Source organism: Cupressus sempervirens, chromosome 10 (genome assembly GCF_028749045.1).
Source record: "Cupressus sempervirens isolate cs-2001-9-10 chromosome 10, ASM2874904v1, whole genome shotgun sequence".
NCBI lineage: Eukaryota > Viridiplantae > Streptophyta > Pinopsida > Cupressales > Cupressaceae > Cupressus > Cupressus sempervirens.
In genome coordinates this window covers 197,147,040-197,167,808 of record NC_143127.1, presented here as the reverse complement: position 1 = coordinate 197,167,808, position 20,769 = coordinate 197,147,040, and the positions used below count along the sequence as shown (strand labels likewise).

The 20,769-nt window shown below is 36.1% G+C and overlaps 1 protein-coding gene across 3 annotated transcripts in view; it reads right to left on the bottom strand.

Annotated features, from left to right (window-relative positions):
* LOC149533316 (ethylene-responsive transcription factor RAP2-7-like) overlaps positions 1 to 18,902 on the bottom strand; it is a 37,335-nt gene extending 18,433 nt beyond the window's left edge. For 2 of the 3 annotated variants that reach the window (XM_089804086.1, XM_089804087.1), the window contains exons 1-3: positions 17,522 to 18,902; positions 17,287 to 17,312; positions 17,162 to 17,192 (exon numbers count right to left, since the gene is read on the bottom strand). In XM_089804086.1, the coding sequence (XP_089660212.1) occupies positions 17,162 to 17,192; positions 17,287 to 17,312; positions 17,522 to 18,219 (755 nt within the window). In that variant the 5' untranslated portion in view covers positions 18,220 to 18,902. The remainder of the gene's footprint in view (positions 1 to 17,161; positions 17,193 to 17,286; positions 17,313 to 17,521) is intronic. The other variant, XM_089804088.1, reaches the window with a different exon arrangement.
* Between the last annotated feature and the right edge of the window lie 1,867 nt (positions 18,903 to 20,769).

Genomic DNA, 20,769 nt, shown 5'->3' with positions numbered 1-20,769 from the left:
CTTGCATCAGACCCCCTCTCTTTTAGTTTGGGCAAGTGGAAGTCATCCTTTTAGGTGGCTTGATTTGGCAACATTTTCAAGAATCCAAGTCCAAAGGCGAGTTCGAGCAATTTTGGCTTGCTGGGAAGTAACTTTTCTCTGGGGCTTGTCTAGGGTCTTGGTGTCCGGTTGTGGTGTTTTCTTACCCTAATTCTGAGTGGAAGGGTAGAATTTTAGTCCAAATGGTAATTTTTTACATCCTTGGGAGAAGGATTGTGAGAAAAATTGAATTTGGTGGAGATCCTTAAACTTTAGGATTTCCCGCAATGGAAATCCTTAATGCTAAGGATTCTCACTAGCTATCATTTTTCCCAAAATCTTAAGATTTTCCCCTTAGGACAAGGTTATGTGCAAGCATTGTGAGGGGTTTTTATTTCGGTGGAAAACTAATCAATGCAATGCTAAAATGATGAAGAGAAGGAAAAATGACAATTTTCTTAAGGAGAACTATCATAGTGAATTTGGTGGAAACCCTTAGTGCAAGGATACTCACTTGTGGAAGTCCTTACTGGGAATCTTTAATGCTAAGGATTTCTCCCTCCTCATCAACCCAAAAGAGATGCAAGGTCATGCTAAGGCATGACAAATAATTTTTTTTGAAAGAATGGGCATAAGGGGCGAAATGGAAAGTTTTGATCTAAGTGGAAAAAGTGAATTTGGTGGAAATCCTTAGCACCAAGGATTTATTCCAAGGATTTCCACCACATTAATCGTCTAAAAATTCCACCACCCTCTAAAACATTCAAATCCAATTTATGGCAAGAAGGATACATCATGAGGAAAAATAGAACAAGGAATCATACTTGGTGGAAATCCTTTACAGTAAGGATTTCCCCTAGTGGAAATCCTTAATGCTAAGTATTTCCACCACTTTCTTACCCTTTTCATTTTGGCACCAAAATGCATTTCAAGAATGTGTTAGGGGTAGAGGATGTTGAGTTAGGATGAAATTGAGCGAAAATGATGAAGTTTGGAAGGTTTTAAGAAAAAAGGAAGGCTACACCATATTTGGTGGAAATCCTTAACATTAAGGATTTTCACTAGACAACTCTTGTCCTCTATAATCGCTATAGTTGCCCACCATGAATTTTTTTTGCAGCCCAAGGATGTAAGGAAATGTAGTGCCAAGTGAATTTGGTGGACATCCTTAAAGTTTAGGATTTCCACCACAATAATCCTCTCAACTTTGAATTTCTCTCTTTCCCTTTAGCCTTATTTTCCTCGTGTAAAATGAAAGACAACTCAAATGGGTAGTTTGGAGAGTTATGAAACAAATGAATTTTAACGCTACGTGGGATGAATTTTTTTCATTATTAATTTGATTTGTTTACAAACTTAATGCTTTGCTCCTTTGTTTTGCATGGTGAATTCAAGAAGGATGGCTGAATTGAAATTCATTATTGGAAAATCCTTGAAAATCATACAGTTGTTGGTGCACATACCCTCCATTGTCACATCAATAGAAATTGATGCTATGAGGAGAAGCTAGAGGGAAAGGTGGTGACTATGGCCTAAGAAATTTAAGTGGATACTAGAAGAATATGGCTCAAGCCTAAGGACTCAAGTGATTAGGAAGGATTCATATTCAAGCTTTCAACTCACAAATTTAGATTGCAATCAAGAGGAAATTCAAGAAAGTAAGAAAGATCCACCTACATGAGGACATATTCAAGGATAATCAAGAAAGATCAAGTTCACATGTTCATGGAGATGCAATTGATTTAAGTCAATTCTACAAGGAAATTTAAAAGGTTAGAGAAATCTCAAACATTAAGAGATACTTTTGCAATTTTAACAAACATTTTCTACAAGCCAAGACTCCAATCACAGGATAAGGATGATGAGATGACAATTGTTTGTCTCCTCCAATTAGAAAAATTTAATTTCATGAATAGTCAATCAAATCGTGCCAAATGAAAATTTTCTCATTGGTTGGGAAAATCATTTTATTTTTCTAATTGGCATGTGAATTGGTGCCTTCATGTTATTCATTGTAAATTTGGAAACCCTAATTAGGGTTTTTGGGAAGAATATTGGCCCTTCATATTTATTCAATCTTTTCCCTTTTTTGTAATAGAACTACTATAAAAGGCCAAAGACACCTTATTTGTAAAGGAGGATCTTAGAAAATTAGTTTAGGAGGTGAGATTAGAAAGTTAGAGTAGAGTAGGATAGCTAAGGAAGAGACTTAAAATCAAATTGTTTTTATGATGCTTTCGAAGTAATGGATAGTTCATTATTGGTTCTTAATGGTGAATTATTTGTTATTGCTTTGGAGTGTTGCATGTTTTCACTTGGAGTGAATTATTTGTTATTGCTTTGGTCCTCAATCTTTCACTTGGAGTAGATTTATTTTCATGTTGAATTAGTTTAGTTGAATGGAAGTTGTTGTGGATGTTTATTTTTTTGAGTCAAAAATATCTGGGTTAGTAGCCTCTTGTTGATGACAAGGATGCCTTGTGTGGTAAGATGGTGATTGAATGCCCTTCACTTCAATTGATATTAATTTTTTAGTTTGCATTCATTTGATGGGATTGGAGATGAGATTGATTTTAAAACAATTTGAGTGTTTCTTAGAATCTTGCACTAGGTGGGTGCAGTTGGTGAGATTACATCTAGTAGAGTCCAAGCCATCCATTATTCCTCACATTCACAATTAGAACTAGAAGTTATAAGGTGGAGTTGGAGTTGAAGCAGAAAATTTGGATTTAAAAAGCTATATTTTCATTGCACATTGTGAAGCAAAATCTTTAGAAGTGCAAGAGTTGATATCCATTGGATGAATAGTGTAAGTCCCTTTGTGAAAACCAATATATCACATTATAAAACAGGGTGAATCTCATAGTTAAGAAGGAACCTTGAAGTTATTTCATGATTTTACATTGAAATCTCACAATGAGAGATGACCTTATATCAAGAGAGGATTGAGTGTTTGGTGTTTCTCCTTGAAATATTAAATATTTGATCATGCATGTTGTAGTGGAACAAAAATCACATCAATAGAGAGGAGGTACCTTTCATAATAGAAAACAAATCAGCTAGGATGGTATTGTGTAGAGAGTCAAGAACCATTGGTAGAATAGGTTCCAAATGCATAGAAGAGAGCGAAAAAAAAGCAAGAGACATAGTAGAAGGACCGCACAATCTAGTAGGAGAAGGTAGTTCCAAATCAGCTAAAAACTTTGAGTCATCATTTGGAGGAGTAGAAAAAATGAAGAGATGGAAATAATAAACATTCTCTCCCCAAGTTGGGGAAACATGAAATAAGACCCACAGGAGAAAGAAGAAGCTAGATGACTATTAGAAAAACATCATTTGCAATGCAATATTTCTTCCATACCTTCAAGATTATCTTAGAATATAGAAACTTTGAGAGACCTAAACATAGGAAGCGTGGGAGAGGATTTTATAGTATTTGGGTCAACTTGACTCTAGCTTTATAGGAAGAGTTGCAACAAAAGTGGGTGGGGGGAGGGGAAGGTAGTCATCCTAATAGAGTAGTAGATACAATTAAGGGTTGAAAGAAAGCATTTAGGGGTGAGGCGATAGTTGGTGAGGGACACATTTCCAATCACTCATGGCTGAAAATTAAACTTATTCTTTTGTGGATTAAAAAATATATACAAAAAAAAAAACCATGAGCATAGGGGTTTATCTCCACATTACTTATAACCACAAGGCTCAAAATATTTGAAATCTAGGACTCTAGATCTAGTTCACAAGCAAATCAACCTACAAATCAATTTTCTCTTCTCAAAATAGTAAAAAAATTCCTAGACTTCATAACCTAGTACCACCTGTGAAGTAGAGTATGCATAAAGAAGACACTTTCTTGTTGTGCCAAAAGGCCCATTGAAGGGTTTGTGCAGAAAATCCACAAAAGTGGTTTTAAGAAATGAGTTCATATTTGTCTTTGGAGAAAACACCTCTATATAAGCATTAGGATTAGATTCATCATGGATAAGAGCAAAATTGAACTTAAAATATTGACTAGTAGGTTGCAAGTAGGTGAGTCATTAATGCCTATTTGATTGGGTTGGAATCCAAAAGTTGGAAAAAGTGGGGAGTAGGGAGAGTAATACTCCCTCAAGATAAATACCAATGTTCCTTATTAAACAAAAGATGAAAAATATTTTCCATAGGATTGTAGGAAAGTTCCCAAAAGCTAGTAATTTGACATACACTCAGATATTGTTGAGGCACTCCAAGCTTGATAATATAGTAAAATTTAATAACAAATACATATAAAGTTGTATAATAAACAAAAGGCTATTGGAGTATCCATACCAAAAACCTAAATATATAGCATTTACTAACAAATTCAAATGAGAGAAGCAAATTCAACTTGTTTAGATGCTCTAGTTGCAATGGCGAGCTTTGATTTTCTCTACCAATTACCAAAAGCAAGTATGGAAAATGAAGATATGATTATGAACCTATTGATGTGAGTTTTGTTCCATTACAACATGGATAATTATATACTAAGTATTCCAAACAAAATACCAAGTCTCCAACTCTCTCTTTAATAATAATTATCACCTCTATTAAATACTTTGATCTTTTACATGTATTGAAATGAATTGCCATTGCTCATGAACCACCCACTTGTGAGCTAGTTGTGATCCCTTGGGAGCTTCTATTGCCTGCTCTTCTCTACTTGTATCTCATCCTAGCCATGGCATGTGTCATGGGCCAAGCCCTAGCATTCCATTCCATTTTTTCTGTAAAGGGAACTGTGTGCAAGGGCCATTTGCCTCATGCAGACCTACCCGTTTTCATTGTAGTGATCCATAGGAAAACTTCACTATAGGAATTAGTCTTCAAACATATTTTAGGAGTAAACTTCTAATTGGGTGCTAACTATTTGAAGGATTGTGCATCACATTTAGTCTGAGATTCTTTGCTTACTATCATTCCTACACTCTTGACTAGACCTCACTATTGTGTGGAGGTCATTGTGGAATTTGACACATTTATTGTGGGCCCATGGCACATGATATGCTAGTTCTTGGAATGGTTAGCTATCTATAAATTGTTTGACAAAATGTTTGGTCTATGGTAATGCTATGAGTTTCTAGTGGCACCTTCTTTTTGTAGGTGTACCTTTCTTCTTTGTGAGCCATGACACTCATATCTGATCCAATTACACTCCAATAGCTTGCTAATTGCTTGCCTATAGTAGAGTCTAATAATGTTTTCCTAAAATGTGTTGTTGTTCTATCAAACTCACTCTATATTAAACTCATTGAATGGTTGGCTATGCTAGATTCTGAGAACCACACTCTATGTGATACTATGCAATCCCTAGTCACTAAAACTACATGCCTCAAGTCAAATTTGAACTCTACTACCATGCAGCTTAGGGAGTTAGGCACTCTCAAAGAGAAAAAATTGGAGGTCGTGAATAGGCATTCTTCTTTGTTAACTAAGACTGAATTGAAAGTGAATTCTTGGGCTTCTTTCTGCAACTCTATGGCTAAGGTACCCCTTTGAGGTGTTGAGAAGTTAGTACAAGGGAAGATGGATGATGAGAGGGTTAGGTAGACCCATGAACTAAACATATAGGTTTGTGGTCTCTCCTCCATTGATGATCCCTCAATTGTTGGATACTCTTTTCTCAAGGATCAACTAGACATTTTAGACATCACACTTGATAGGTGTTGGCTTGGCCCAAAAGGCACTCTCTTCATCTGGTTCCTTCCCCTCTCTGATAGGTTGTGGGCTCTTAGGGAAAATAGAAATTTATTCTCTCTTTGCTACCTAGATGAGGACCTCACTCGATCATAGGTGGTAGAACTCAAGCAATCTTGTGCCCTCATTGTGGCTACTCGACAAGAGGGTAAATATGCTATCATGAGAAATCTTAAAGTAGTAATCCATGAAACCTTTCCTACAAGCTAGGTTTTGAGGGTAGCCTCTAAGGCCAAATGACATTCTCAGCAGTAGTTGAGCATAGGTTCTTTATGCCTCAACCACTAGAACGATAATGGTATCCTCTAGTCTTTTCCTAGCTTACTTAACGACACTATTGGTTTTGTTGACCTTTTTATTATAGAGGCACATGAGAGCCCCATGCGTCCTCTTCCTAGTATTACTAGCTATTAGTGGCTTTCCTCTTTTAGAGATGAGGTTAGGTGTTATGGTGGGGTTAGAGGTTCTGGTGGGGTCACCTGTCTTATTCAGGGCCACCTTTTACTATTTCTTTGGTTCACTCTGACAGCTATGCCAGGTGCATGTGGATTTGTATCAATTAAAGGACTTTTCTCTATAGGGATGCCTATATCACTATCTACTACTTCTTGCCACCATCTTCGTACTAGGCAATAGGCAATTTTGAGGGTGGCGACCCCTATGAGGACCTTCTTGAACACATTGCCAGATTCTCTGCCATGGGGGACATCATCATTTTGGGAGACTTTAATGTGTGGACTAGAGACCTATAGCCTCCCCTCCATGATTTTAGGTCTGATCCCATGTGTATGATTGCTTCTGATCCAAGTTAGGTGGGTTTGCACCACCTCTCTAAGGATTTTCAGGGGCCCTTCACTTGGTATGGTCGTAATTTGCTACAACTTTGTGAGTCCTCGAACTTAGTGATCTTGAATGGGCACTCCTACTTTCTCAACTCTGAGCTCTTCACTTGTTGGCCCCATGGTGGTGGCACTAGCATTGTGGACTATGTTCTCTCCGTTGCCTCCTAAATCCATTTCATTTGCCACTTTACCATCTTTCACCTTCCTTTGGCTGACCATGCCCTCCTTAGCATCACCATTCGGGGGCCCCTAACACCTTCTCTCCCTTGATCCTCTGCTTCTTCTTGCCCCCCTCTTCTAGTAGCCTCCCCCCTCTCCCTCCCCTATGCTCACACTTCTTTTCGCTTCACTGATGGTGACACGGAGCTCTTCATCCACCACCTCAGATGACTTCTCCCCCAAGATCCCTTCTCTGACTCTGGGGATGTCACCTCCATGTTCCACTCACTTGCATCTACCTTGTGGGAGTCTATCCTTCTCTCCATTCCCCATTGCACTCCTCTCTCACCCTTCGCCCCACTCATAGATCTTTCCCCATGAACTAATGGTTCAATGAAGACTACAAATCCTTTCACCACATGCTTTTCTCTGCTCCACCCACCTCTTCCTCCTCTTCCTCTCAATTGAGGCTCAACTACCACCACTTTCTTTGCCACAAGAAATAGATGTTCACTTTGTTATAGTGTAGATCCCTTTGTCCCATGATCTTCTAGTCTCCAAATCTCTTATAGCGCACCATGTATCTTCCCTCGCCCTTCCACTTTGAAACATCACTCCCTTGCCTCCCTTGCCTCCACCCTCTAATATTTTTGGCTAGCCCCCTCTCCATCTCATCTACCCGCCACCCATTGCCACTTCTTCTCCTCCCACATTAGTGAGGTAGTTAGAGTTATGAACAGTACCTGAACACCAAATGAGGAAGGGTTCCAAGTTGAATTCTTCAAGTTGGATATCTCTGTCCGAGGCCTCTTTCTTATAGTGCTCTTTAATTGAGTTGGTTTGCATTAGCTTTCCAAACTCTTGGTCATGACATATTATCTATCTGATCCATAATTTGGGCTAGCTTCCAACCCCAAGAACTATAGGACCATCATGGTTGGGCATACCTTCGCCAAACTCTATGTGATTGTGTTGAACAATGTCCTATCCAAAAAGCTCAATCAATGGCATTGTCAAGCTAGGGGTCAAGCTGGGTTTTGTATAGATTTTTAAACCACTGATCACATTTTTACTTTCGCAAAGCCTTTGACTTTTTTCCTTAGGTGGCTCTCTTTTAGTGGCTTAGGGACATTGGGATCTCAGAGATTCTCCTTACAACTATTATGAGGTTATATGAGTGTGTTGTGGGTAGATCCAAGACTCCACAAAGCTTCTCTGACCCTATCTAGAGCACTATTAGGGTGAAATAGGGCTACCCTCTCTCCCCCACTCTCTTTGGCATCCACATCAATGAGCTTGAGGCATTTCTCCATGATTGCTTGCTCCTTGGCGATGGTTATTACTTACAATCAAGTGTTGATCTCCATTCTCCTATTTGCTAATGATGTGATTCTCCTAGCATCTTCCCCCAATGGTCTTCAATGACTCCTTGATGGCTTTTCCTCTTTCTACAACTCATGTGAGCTAGTTGTGAATTTGGGCAAGACTCAGGTCATGGTCTTCAATTTTTTGAAGAATTCACACCTCCATTTTTACTTCTAAGGTACCAAAATCGATATCGCATCTTCATATACATACTTGGGGGTTAAATTTTTTGGACCTTGATTCAACCTAAGACTAGCCATGTAGCCCCGAGTCAACAAGGGGCTCAGCTCCCTCACTATTCTTGAGCAAAAATGCTTTTGACACCACTTCCAATACACCATGACTAAGATGTCCCTTCTTAACTCCCTGGTCAAGCCGACTATCATCTATGGCTCTAGTGTTTGGGACCACTCCCTCTTGGAGCTTGACTGGGCCTCTATTGAGAGAGTCCAAACTCTTTTTCTTTGGTGCATTATCAGATGTCACTAGTCCACACTGCACAACATCGTTTTGGTAGAGTTTGGAGCTCACCCTTTTAGATTGGGGACCATCTTTGATTTAGTTTGGCTTCTTCATTGGCTCTGGAGCTTTGATGATTCCCCTGACAGTCGTCACACATATTCCTACTTAGCTTACTTTTCCTTTAAGGAGGTTGCAGGTTTGGACTGCCTAGGCCTCTGTCCTCTTGGGCTCGATTAGTATTAGTATGAATCATCTTCCCCCCTTTTAGTTTTATCTAGATGCTCTAGCCAACCTTCTTCCACCTTAGCAGGAGTTGAATGAGCATGTTAGACTTGACATCGATAGACAGTATGTTATCATGACCTAGAGAAATCCCCTAGGTGGGCTCCATCTACATATGGCCTTCTATGCTGAGCAGTTCCTTGATATCCAAGACGGGATCATCCTATGCCCTTTGTACCTCACTCATCATTGGACTCACACTCTTCGCATCTCCTTGGGATCTTTTAGAGTGGGATAGATCATCGGCTACATATTCAGACTGATCACTAGATTGATAGGGAGGACAAGATCTTTCGACTTTGTCACCTTGAGGAGGTTGAGACAAAATCTCACTTTATCTTTTGTTGCCCCATTTACTATGATATCTAGGGGAAGTTCTATTGTCTATTTAAAGAGTGTTGATCTCTTCCCTTATTTTTCAGATATACAGACTAGCATTATCTTGCACTCTACCTTTAGGAGACCATGCGGCTCTGTTAGCACACTCTACAGCTCCAACTTTTCTTGACATCGACCCCTATGTATCTCATCACCTCCTTTTTCAGTCCTATAGTTCCTACCTAAGGATTGAACCAACCTCTCTACACTATCTTAGTTCACACTAGATCCATGAGATCACACTCGATAGTGTCTCTCTACTACTACTACTTCCTCTAGGCCTCAAAGGTGACCTTCCAAAGAACCTGATTGTTCAAATGCACACCTTTCCATTCTTGACCACTTCTTGCTTGTGAGGAGTTCTTAGTTGTTGCTCTTACTTCTCTTGGTTCTTTTTTGTTTTGCTTTCATGCGAGCTTTCTGTGAACACCGTTTGGTGCTACCCCTTGCTAGTGTTTTCCCTTTGTACTCTTTCCAGTCCCTTAGACCCTCATTGGTCTCTTGTTGGACATTACTAGATTTATCTTATCTTATCTTATCTTATCTTATGCTAAACAATGTATATAGATTTTGTGATCTTGAGTGAGACAACCTCAAGGTTTCTTCGTATATGGAATCACTTATTTTTCATGACATGATATGTTTCTTATTAGAAAGGGACTAAATTTTTTCTATGAATAGATATCAACTACTTCAAATTTCTATCCAAACAAACTAAAAGGAGAAAGAGTTCAGAAATTCTAACTCTTCAAATGTAAGACAATGTTACTGACAGGGGAGACTATAACCACTCCTTTATTTTCCATGTCAACTAGGAATAGGTGGGTTCTACCTTCTAAAGGATATGGGAATGGTTTTCTCATTGTCAATACTCATTGAGATACCCTATGAGGTCACAACCTAATTGAGCATTTGCAATAGAAGTTAATGCTTGCAATTTAGGTTGAGACTAACCTTGCACTATTACTTGAAAACAAGTACCTAAAGCTATGGACTCTAACTCCACTATTAATAATCACTTAGAAATATCTTTCATTCAAAATCAAAATCTAAGTGTAGAAATGAAGAAACCATGCAATGCTCTAAAGAAAGTCAAGTAGTCCAGCATGAAGGCCAACAAGGATTTAGTAATTACATTGGTAACATTAGGGAAATAATTTCAACAAGTCTCTCCTAACTACTCTATCTCCAATTTATAATGAGTTACAAATGAGAAGGAATTGGAAGTTTATAATATTCACTAGTATAATGAGTGCCCAAGATTGATTTCAAATCAAGGCATGATTTAAATTAAGGTGTCATATGCTCTAAATTTAAGGCCCGATTTAGGAATTAAGACAACATTTTTCATAATAGGGCCCATGAATTTGAAAATTAAAGTCACATGCCATCACTTAAAGTATATGTATCATATTTCATGCATGTTCATTAAAATCAAGGCCATATTTATTAATAACAATAACCTATGTGTTTGATTAAATAAGCCTTGTGATTAGCCTGTTTCATCTATATTTCATACATGCCCAAATTTGGAATTGCAAGGTTAGAGTTTTGAGACCACTTGGATAAAATTAAAGGCTTCCATGATTAACTTAATATTTCTATCACTTAATATTTCTTCCTCCTCTCATAATCTACATGCTTTGTTTTCCAATAAATTCCATTTAATTTCATTTACACTTAAGGAACTGGATTCCACCATTTTTTTTGTGAAGGTGCCACTTAAGGAAATCAATTTTACCTTTTAATTTGTCAAGTCACCACTTCAAGAAGTGGGTTACACCTTTTTATTTGTCAAATTTCCACTTAAGGAAACATGGATTCCACCTTTTTATTTGTTAATTAGTGCTTAAGGAAGTGCCTTGCACCTTTATTTGTTAAGTTTCCACTTATGGTAGTGAATTCCACCATTTTATTTGTCAAGTTACTAGTTCTGATTAGATAAAGTGGGAGTGTGCCCAAACCCTTAACAAAAGAATAACATCGCATCTAACATACAACAAAAAAGGGTTCACAAGGAGTGAGACCTAGTAATTAAACTAAAAAAAACTTAAAATAAACTAGAAAACAACTAGTTAAGAAAGTGGAATCCACCTTTTTATTTGGAAAAATTAAAGAAATGACATTTTAAATTTTGTGTTCTCCAATGGAAATTTAAGATGGAGAATTTCACAAGACCCAATTATACATTAACTTCAATATTTGAAGGTTTCCATCTACGGAAGTGGATTCCATATCTTTATGTGATAGGTTACCACTTAAGGTGGTGGATTCTACCTTCTTATCTAGTACGGTGGAACAACCTTCCTATCTAACTTAAGTGATGTAAAACAAATACTTGGTCTTCTTTTCAACTACATTGACTATCTTGATTCAACACTTGATTCTTAACCTCTAGCTCACATATTTATTCAATGTTTAAATATTGAGAGAATCCTAAATTATTTTCAACCTACTCTACTACCAAAACACACCAATGGGAAGAAAAAAGAGTTCAAGTTTCCCATTTGCAATGGGATGATGGTGTGAGAAAATCACATAAGGACACTCAAAACCTGAATAAAAATAGACATCCATTAGATCTCTATAAATGATATGATACCATAACAAAATGTTATAGAGGTCACTTTGATTCCATATCAAATTTCATAAAAATTATTTACTACCATGTAATAACTTTATAGATTCTCATGCATACCCATGATCTAGATTACAATTCTAAGTCACAAATCCAAATGACACATGGAAACAAAATATTAAAGATGTGAAATGTGACTACTAGATATTAGAGTGAAAGTGTAACTACAAATATACAAGATGAATATAGAAAGAATCTTTCAAATGGATTTTATGGTATATGCCAACAAGATATGTGAGTATACAATAAATGAGAGATAAGTGACATAGTGCACATGTGTAGTATAGATCTCTATCATATACATAGATTACATCTAATTTTATTGGATGTATGTACTATCTTCTCAAGTAGATGCTTATATTGTGCAAGGTAGATAAATTCTATCCAATTAGATACCTACCTATATTGTCTTATTCTAGATGTTCAATAATATTGGTGTGTAAAAAGATATATACATGAAAAAAAAATCCCACAAGATAAAATCCTAGGAAAGCTATGTAATCATGGTGTTCATGTCTTATCACTTTACTACCAAGCCATGAAGTCATGTTTATAGGTGGCTGATTTTTTTCCAAGTCTTTTAAACCTTTAGTCTTTCATTGAGAGTTGGGAGTAGATTTTTGAGCAATAGATTAGGAGAAATGATTTAATTTTTGATCGCTAAATGGAACATATAGTGAGAGAAACTTATTAAATGATGATATTTTCATTTTAAGTTGATTAAAATGTCTTTTGAGGGCATTGATGACATCACTACAAGATGATGAAAGATGTAACATATATGGGGAAAGGAGAAGGAAATGAAGAGTCAAAGAAGAGATAGAGCTTGTATCTAAGACAAGAAAACCAAAAATTACTCTTGAAAAAGTTAAGTTTAGATTAGAATAGCCAAGTTAGAGGGGCTAGGCAGAAATCAAGATACAAACAAATAGGTACATAAAACATATAGATTTTTTGAGATAGTTCATGTTAGGATTGTGAATTAGCTTTGAAATAATAGATACATTATTTTTTTTTCTTTTGTAAAACATTATGGGAAAGTGTAGAAATCATGAGAGTAGAAACAATAGACCATGTCTTAGAGACTAGACAAACTAGATCACCCATTGGGAGAGTAACTAATATAATGAAGAATATGGTCCATAATGTAGGGGAAATTTTCCTTGAAACAATAAAATCACAATAATCTACTACAAATTGCACATATGAAATTATATATTTTTTCTTTCATATTAACAAAAGGTCTCTATATTTCAACTAAAATTTGGGAGATAATATTAGCAAAACTAGACAATGAATGGATTTTTAGGCAAGTTGAACCCTCACACCATAGTGAAGAATCTAAAAGATTACCAATTTATATTGGAAATAGTACACTATAATCAACCATTAACTCTATGAACTATCACATTTAATAAAAATCTTTCATGTAACTATAAAATTACTCAACTCCTATAAATAATTCATTGAAAAATGTCAAGGAATTAATGTTTTTATTCTCAATAAAAAAAGAATATTCCAATTCAGCCAAGACACTCTTGCAACACTATTTTGTAAGTACTCCATGTGTTGTTGATTAAGATCAAGATTTAAGTCTTTAAGTTGCAATTATGGAGACTATTTAATTCCTTTCCAATATGTTCCAAGGATTAAAATTTGTAGTATATTTGGATGAAAAAATGAATCAAGTTTCTCAAAGGTGAATACCCTTCTATTTCTCTAACAATATATTTTCTATTAGGAACACACCCTAATTAAACACGTGTATTACTTAAGGTTCTTTCCTATTTTTAGTGAATATGATATAGCCAAAATGTGTCTAGTATAGCTCCCATAGCCCAAATGAAGTTTGTGTTAGATGATTACATTAGCTCTTAGAATGTTGTCAAAACAAAGAAATACAAACATTGTCAATATTTCATATGATTGTCTTAAAATCAAATAAGTCCTCTTGTCCTTCAATGTGATACTAAGAATAAAAGGAACCATTAATATGGGAGTTATGGAGACATACTTCATTATCAAACGGTCAAGTATCATGAGAACTGAGGTTAGGATATTTCAACATAAAACTAGTTATATGAATAGCCTTTTAGAAGCTAAAGAAAGCCAAAAGAGGTGCAAGATATCTAGAGCATGAGTCACAATAGCTTTTTTGTGCATAACAACATGCTATTATCAAAAAAGTGTGAGTTGAGAGCATTAGATTTTTAAGAAGAGAGATGATGAGGATGAAAATATAATATTACATGTGCTATAAGAGGCAATCAAGGGAATTAGAAACAACAAAAAGGTGAAAAGTGTCAAGAGAGAAATTTTGATAAATAGGTCTTCTGAGGGGAAATTAAGAGGAGAAAAAATATCATTGATGACCGATCCTACACTAAAGATTTAGATAAACATTTTAATGTGTTACTAGAATTTATGGATAAAACCCAACTCGTTGTCACACTCTGAGAATGAAGGGTCAATAAATGTGGTTGTAAGCCTAAATAAAGTCTTTCTTAATTATAAACGAATATTGGACTTGTTTTTCATTTTAAAGGTAGAGACAAGTTTTCCATTATATAAATTTAAAATTTTTCCACTCAAGGTGATTGGATACCATCCACTAACATCGTGCTAGCTTTCTACATGAACCATGATTAATCACTTGTTTATACTAGCCCCCAAAGTTTGGGTGTCAATATATTCTAGATATAAATGGTAGAAATCATCCTAAATGTGCCACCTCCTCACCATGGAAGATATTGATGAGCTTGTGTACCAAATATCAATATTTTCATATGTTTTTAAAGAAGTGAATGACCTTAGGGATTGTTGATTTCCAATATAGTTAATGTTAGAAGTCAATAGGAAAATTATAATTGTTAATGTTATTAGTTGTGAGGTTAGGAAATGAGATTAAAAAAAACTAAAATGTGATTGGTTTTGTATGATGCATTCATTAATTTTATATGTGGTTTTTCATTATATGAACAAAATCCTTAATTGTGCACTGGGCTTATCCAATTTACGTGAACTATGATTTGTAGCCTATGAAATTAGTTAGTTTTTTTATAGTATTAGTTGTATGATATAATATTTAAGTCTTATGATGTAATTACATAGAATTGAAAAAAATCAAAGCAGTACTATGATCAAGAAAATGAGATAGTGGTGAATAATATGTCAACAATAAGCTCAACCATTTTTTTCAACATCATGGGATCAAGAGAAATATGCCTAATGGTTTTAAATAAAAAAAGAAAAAAGGAAAAAAAGTGTTCAAACATAGAATAGTACACGTTGGTGTAAATATCAGGGTGCATCATATGATCATAACATTTTATTTTGTTATTTTGGTAGATGATGCAAATAATATATCTTGTAACTTTAATAGATCTCTTGCCACTTGTTGTGGAAAATTGCTCGAGGGAGAACTTAGAGGTCGAAAACAAATGTGTATTATTTGGATAAGTTGGAAGAGAATCATTTGCTCATATGAAATGATATTAGATCATACAAATTCAATACGAAGAGTTAAGTGAATATTTCTTGGTTTGATGATAAAAATAGACATGATACCAATTGCATGATCTTATTGTGGAAAATGTGTTGACAAGTAGAAATGCCAAGTTTAATAAATGGTTTAATACTATGATGAACTACTCTCCAAATCTATAATTGAACTCAAATACTGATTTGTAAATTTGTAGTACCTTAACAACTAGAAAATTTCAAAGGATACTTCTAATAAACTTGAGTAGGTCATACAAATGTTTTGAAATATTGTGTTGAAGTAATCTTATATCCCTAATAATAGGAAGCAATGTCTATGCAAGTATCAAATCAGGGCCTCACAAGACAAATTTCCTTCATTTAATAATTAAATGAAAGATCAAAATAGAGTTCTCTTCAAAATTTTCATTTTAATATTAAATAAAATAAATCATCTTGTCAAACACCATTATTATGCTTGTATAGATATTTCCTTATTAAGGGGGATGTCATATTAAGAGGGGTGTAATCATAATAATGTTAGTGGTTGATAGCCAAACTAGAATGGTTGGTATGAGTAGTTGTGAAGTTGAACAATAATATGAGAAGATAAAGATATTACAATAAAATAAATTAGAATAACATGTGTAATTGGAAAACATATACACCTGTATATAAATTATGTATGGATTAATAAATTTCATTTAATTTAATTCTTTGAAATATGACATAGAAAATTTGATGAAAATGTCATATTGTTGTTGCTTAGCTCTGCATTCAGGTATAAAATAACCCCCGAACTTTTAAATCCCAAGCATGACATTTTCTGTTTTCTTTCTTGGAAAAGACAGAGAGGTAGAGAGGTATAGTGCATACAAGCAGGTTTTCTTAAAGAGAAAAAATCTAATTGCAAGCGTTGGTCGTTCGAGGCAATATTGAAAAGAAATGATAAAGAAAGGTCGTCAAACATCCCTAATGAGAAAATGGAAGTCCATATCCATATCAAATCGATGAAATGTCAGTCAAAGCCATCTCAGGAATTGCATGTTAAAGTGAAAATCTCTTCCCTCAAAGGAACTTCATGAGAGCCTAAAAGAGTGACAGTTTCTTATAATCTTTCACCATTATTAAGCCAAATATAAAATGTAAAACATGAACTAGATAAGCACTAAAGATTCCAATCCAAGCAAGAACAAATTAAAGATGTCACATTGCGGAGTTGTCAATATGACCCAATAAAACAAAAGCACAGTATGAATGATTTGTTCGCATACTACGGAAGTGGTCAAATAACGTATTATGTTCTATAATATGGCGTAAATATAATGATGCTTAATACTTAGTGTTCTGCAAATACTACAGAAGTGGTGAAATAACGTATTATGTTATATAATATGGCGTAAATATAATACTGTTTAATACTTAAGTGTTCTGGAAATGCTACAACAATGGTCAAATAACGTATTATTTTCTATAATATGGCGTAAATATAATGCTGTTTAATACTTATGTTCTGGAATACACCGGATTTTGCAGACTCGTACAGAAGAGCAGAGAACGGGAGAAAATGTTTTTACTATCATTTCAGTAATACCCAAATATATATTACCACAACTCGAGAGAAAAACCAAGGCTTTTAATGGAGTAGATATTACTGCAACTGGAGAAAATCTAAGGCTTTTAATGGTCGGGGATAACTCTCTTTTTGAAAGAAAAGAAATTAAAAAAACCAAAAGCAATCACGCGCAGATGCTACAGAAGTAAGATTTATAATAAACTAATGACATTGAAAATAGCAAAAGATTTTGGGAGAAAACCAATATACCTGGCAGCAATATGGGCAGTATCAAATCCACCTGCACTCCATGTGTCGAATACGGAAAAAGTATGAGATGATAATCATAAACGCTGTGGACCGAACTGAAACATCATAAGATTTTTCACACTTACCGAGATAAACCTGCTTTCCACAATCCCTACACAGCCAAAATGGAAAAGAATCAATGCAGTTTGGGTATTATTCAACAATTTCTTTGTGTACTTCCAAAATGGTTTCCTTAATCGAGCAATCCAGTCAAAGTGCAAGGAATTTTTTATGTTTTTTTTAACGAAATGTGCAATTTTGATCGAGCAATCCAGTCAGAGTCTAAGAAACAATGATTTTTTTAAGAGTGAGATCACTAACCAGATGTGCGATTCCCATCGACCAGTGCGTCTATAGAAAGTAACGCCGCGGTATTCAGAGCTTCTCGATCTGGGCCCTCGCCTGCTCTTCTTCACCTGCTGTTCTTGTTGTTGCGGTGGCGGAGGCAAAAGATTCAGCCTTGCGTCTGCCCAAAATCCCCCAGAAAGCTGATTTTCTGATGGAGGAATGATGGAATCCGAGGAATTTTTTGGGGGAAAAAGTTGGCGTGTGATATAAGTTTCGAACCGGGGTTTGTCCGTGGAGAAACCGAAAAGATTGCTTATGTTGGAAGAGGAATTTGATGGGATTGGCTGGGTTGATGAGGATGAATCGCATTCCAAGAACTTTGTGCTGTTGTCCATGGGAGATGCAGAAGTATTGACGACGGAAGAATTTGATGTTCCAGAATCGTCTCTACGGAATAAATCTCTGGCAGGGTTGCGCGAAGGCTGCTGATCCTCAGATTTCACGGTCACCGTAATGACACGATTTGCAGATGTTTCGTCGCAGCAAATGGAACAAGAATCTTCGGCCTCCAGAGATTTGGCGGTTGCCTGATCGCCAGGGAGGACTAAAAGGGAGAAGCTTTGTAGAGGAGGCCTCGAATTCGTGGCGAATACACTGTCTGGAGGCGTTGAATTGAGATCCCACTGGATGCTGTCATTTGCTGGAGATTTGGTTCCGGTCATGCTTGTCATGGGCTGCGGAAATCTTCTACGCCGTAGAAAATTCAAAGCAAAGAAAATGTTCAAGTTGGGATAAATCTTCTAGATTTAAGATTTGCAACGTGTCTTTGCCTGAAAATGTCTGTCAGCAAATATAACAAGAGGAAGTTCTTTAGATTGCCGCCCTGGTTACTAACCTTCAAAGTTTTCAAACCTTCAAACCTTCAAAGTTTTCAAACCAGACAGAACTTTTACAATTTTCTTCTCTAAACTAAGAGATCTTTGGAATTACTCTCTTGACAAAACTGCTTTGACAATGAAACTTTGTAAAGAATGACCTTGAAAGTTATGAGATAGACAGAAGCTTTGCAATTTTCTTCTCTAAACTAAGAGATCTTTGGAAAATATTCTCTTCAAAAAACTGCTTTGGCAATGAAACTTTGTAAAGAATGACTTTAACAGTTATGAGATAGGCAGAAGCTTTGCAGATTTCTTCTGTAAACTGAGAGATCTTTGGAATCACTCTCCTGAAAAACCTGCTTTGGCGATGAAACTTTTGAAATAACGACCTTGAAAATTTTGAAATGGATAGAAGCTTTGCAGATTTCCTTTCTATTCCAAGAGATCTTCGGAGTTTCTCACTTGAGAAACCCGCTTTGGCAATGAAACTGCTGAAATAATGAAATACTCCAAATTTCAGCCTTCCGAAGTACGACTTTCGTCAATTAACAGAAAATTCAACGTGCGCAGCGTTGCAAAGTGTGCAGTTCACGGTTCCAGCTACGTACAAAATGTGAGGGGCCAATGAACGGTACAGAACACGGAGCCAAAAGAACTGGAAATCTCTCGGCTTCCAATCATCATTCAAATGGACGGAAGCTTTACCAAATTTGGAAGCTTTGAAGAAAAAAACTGAAGCTCATAAAAGACCTCAAAGTAGCGATACTTTTTTCCGGCTAGAACAAATAAAATTTGTCGCTTCGCCGAGAAGCTCCAATTCCTTCCAATGAATGCAACGACGCAAAACCCGGGGAAATACTCTCCTGACGGCCTCTCAGAACTGCTCTCGTACGAAAAACAGACATCTAGCTGCATCACATCGGTCTCCACATGAGCCATGGCCGCGCAAATTCCATGTTGGAAACCCTCAGCCCGAGCTCTAAACATTAAGCTACCATTCTCCTGCTACAAGGCCAAATTTCAAGCAAGAAATTGTTGTGCATCCCCGAATTAACACAGCATGAAGGATGATAGACTCAAAACCTAATGCTTTAGCCTAACGAATGACATTCATTCAATCGACAGACTCCACTATTTAATCCTATTTCGTCTTCAAACCCTTCAGAAAAACCTTGATCCCCAATCAGATCCCGTCCGAATCAAGAATTCCTCGAAAGCATCATCAGGTGCGTTCAAACCAAAGTGATCCTGCCGCCGCCGATTACCTCCAAATTCAAAGCTGCAACTTTCCACACCTCAAATCCTTCTCAGAAATTCCCATCCAGAAAAATCTCTTCCAAGTTCCAGACTTTTCTGCCACATCTTAACACACATCTACTGAAACACGACTCTTTTCCAGGGACAAAACATCTTCCATACCGCCTGCTTCAAATCTCACCCTTGTCAGAAATAACTCCGTAGTCCATACCCCTCCGTCACGAGTTCGATCCCCAAGCCAGCTTTTCTTGAATAAACCAGAAAATCAATCATGGAGGCTATAATGAAACACCGCCGGTTTCAAAACATGGAGGCAAAAGGAAAAAGCGGTTTGAATCAAAACAGCTTTGCAGAAGTGGTCTTAGTTCCCTCTGAAATGGAAAGGAACTGAATAAACTATCCCTCTACCTGACAACGTTAATTGACGGGAAAAAGCACAATCTAGGAAACGGGATAACTGCGTTGACTACTTATACAAGACAGCAAATGACTGACAACACTTTGGGAGAACAAACGTTAGGTATATTCTTCACCCTTTCTATTTTAGTGTATTCAAACCGAAAAACAACAATATACTTCTTCATTGGGAGAATAAATTTATTCACGAGCCTCAAAGGCATCTCAGGATAACTTACCAAATTAGGTCTAACTAGGGTTAAGGGGTTTAGTGGGAGGGTTACCAGATTGGGTAGGTGTAGTTAATTAACCGTGGTTTAAGCATGATTAAGTAAGCCTAGATAAACGTATATTTAAAGCCACTAATACTCCACGTGGTTTTGACATGTAGGAAAATTAATAGTACAATAAACATAAGTAAAGAGGAGGATTTTTAGGTTTTCCCATAAGTCTTTGTCTCGCATGATTTCCACGAAGTCCAATCTCTAAAAATAAAGTCTCTTCTTTGCAAGCTTTTAAAATAGAGTTTTCTATTTTTAAGAGTCGAATATGCTAAAAAGGTATTTCTATTAATTAATAGTTAAAAGGTTTTGTTTGTGATGATATACAAGTGTTTGTTTCTACAATTATGACATTTGAAAAATGTATGGGATTTTAATATTTTATCATTTTTAAGTTGGGATATAGAAGATATAATTTTTATATCAAAGTCTAGTCATTAAAAAGATTAGATATAAAATGTATATTTGT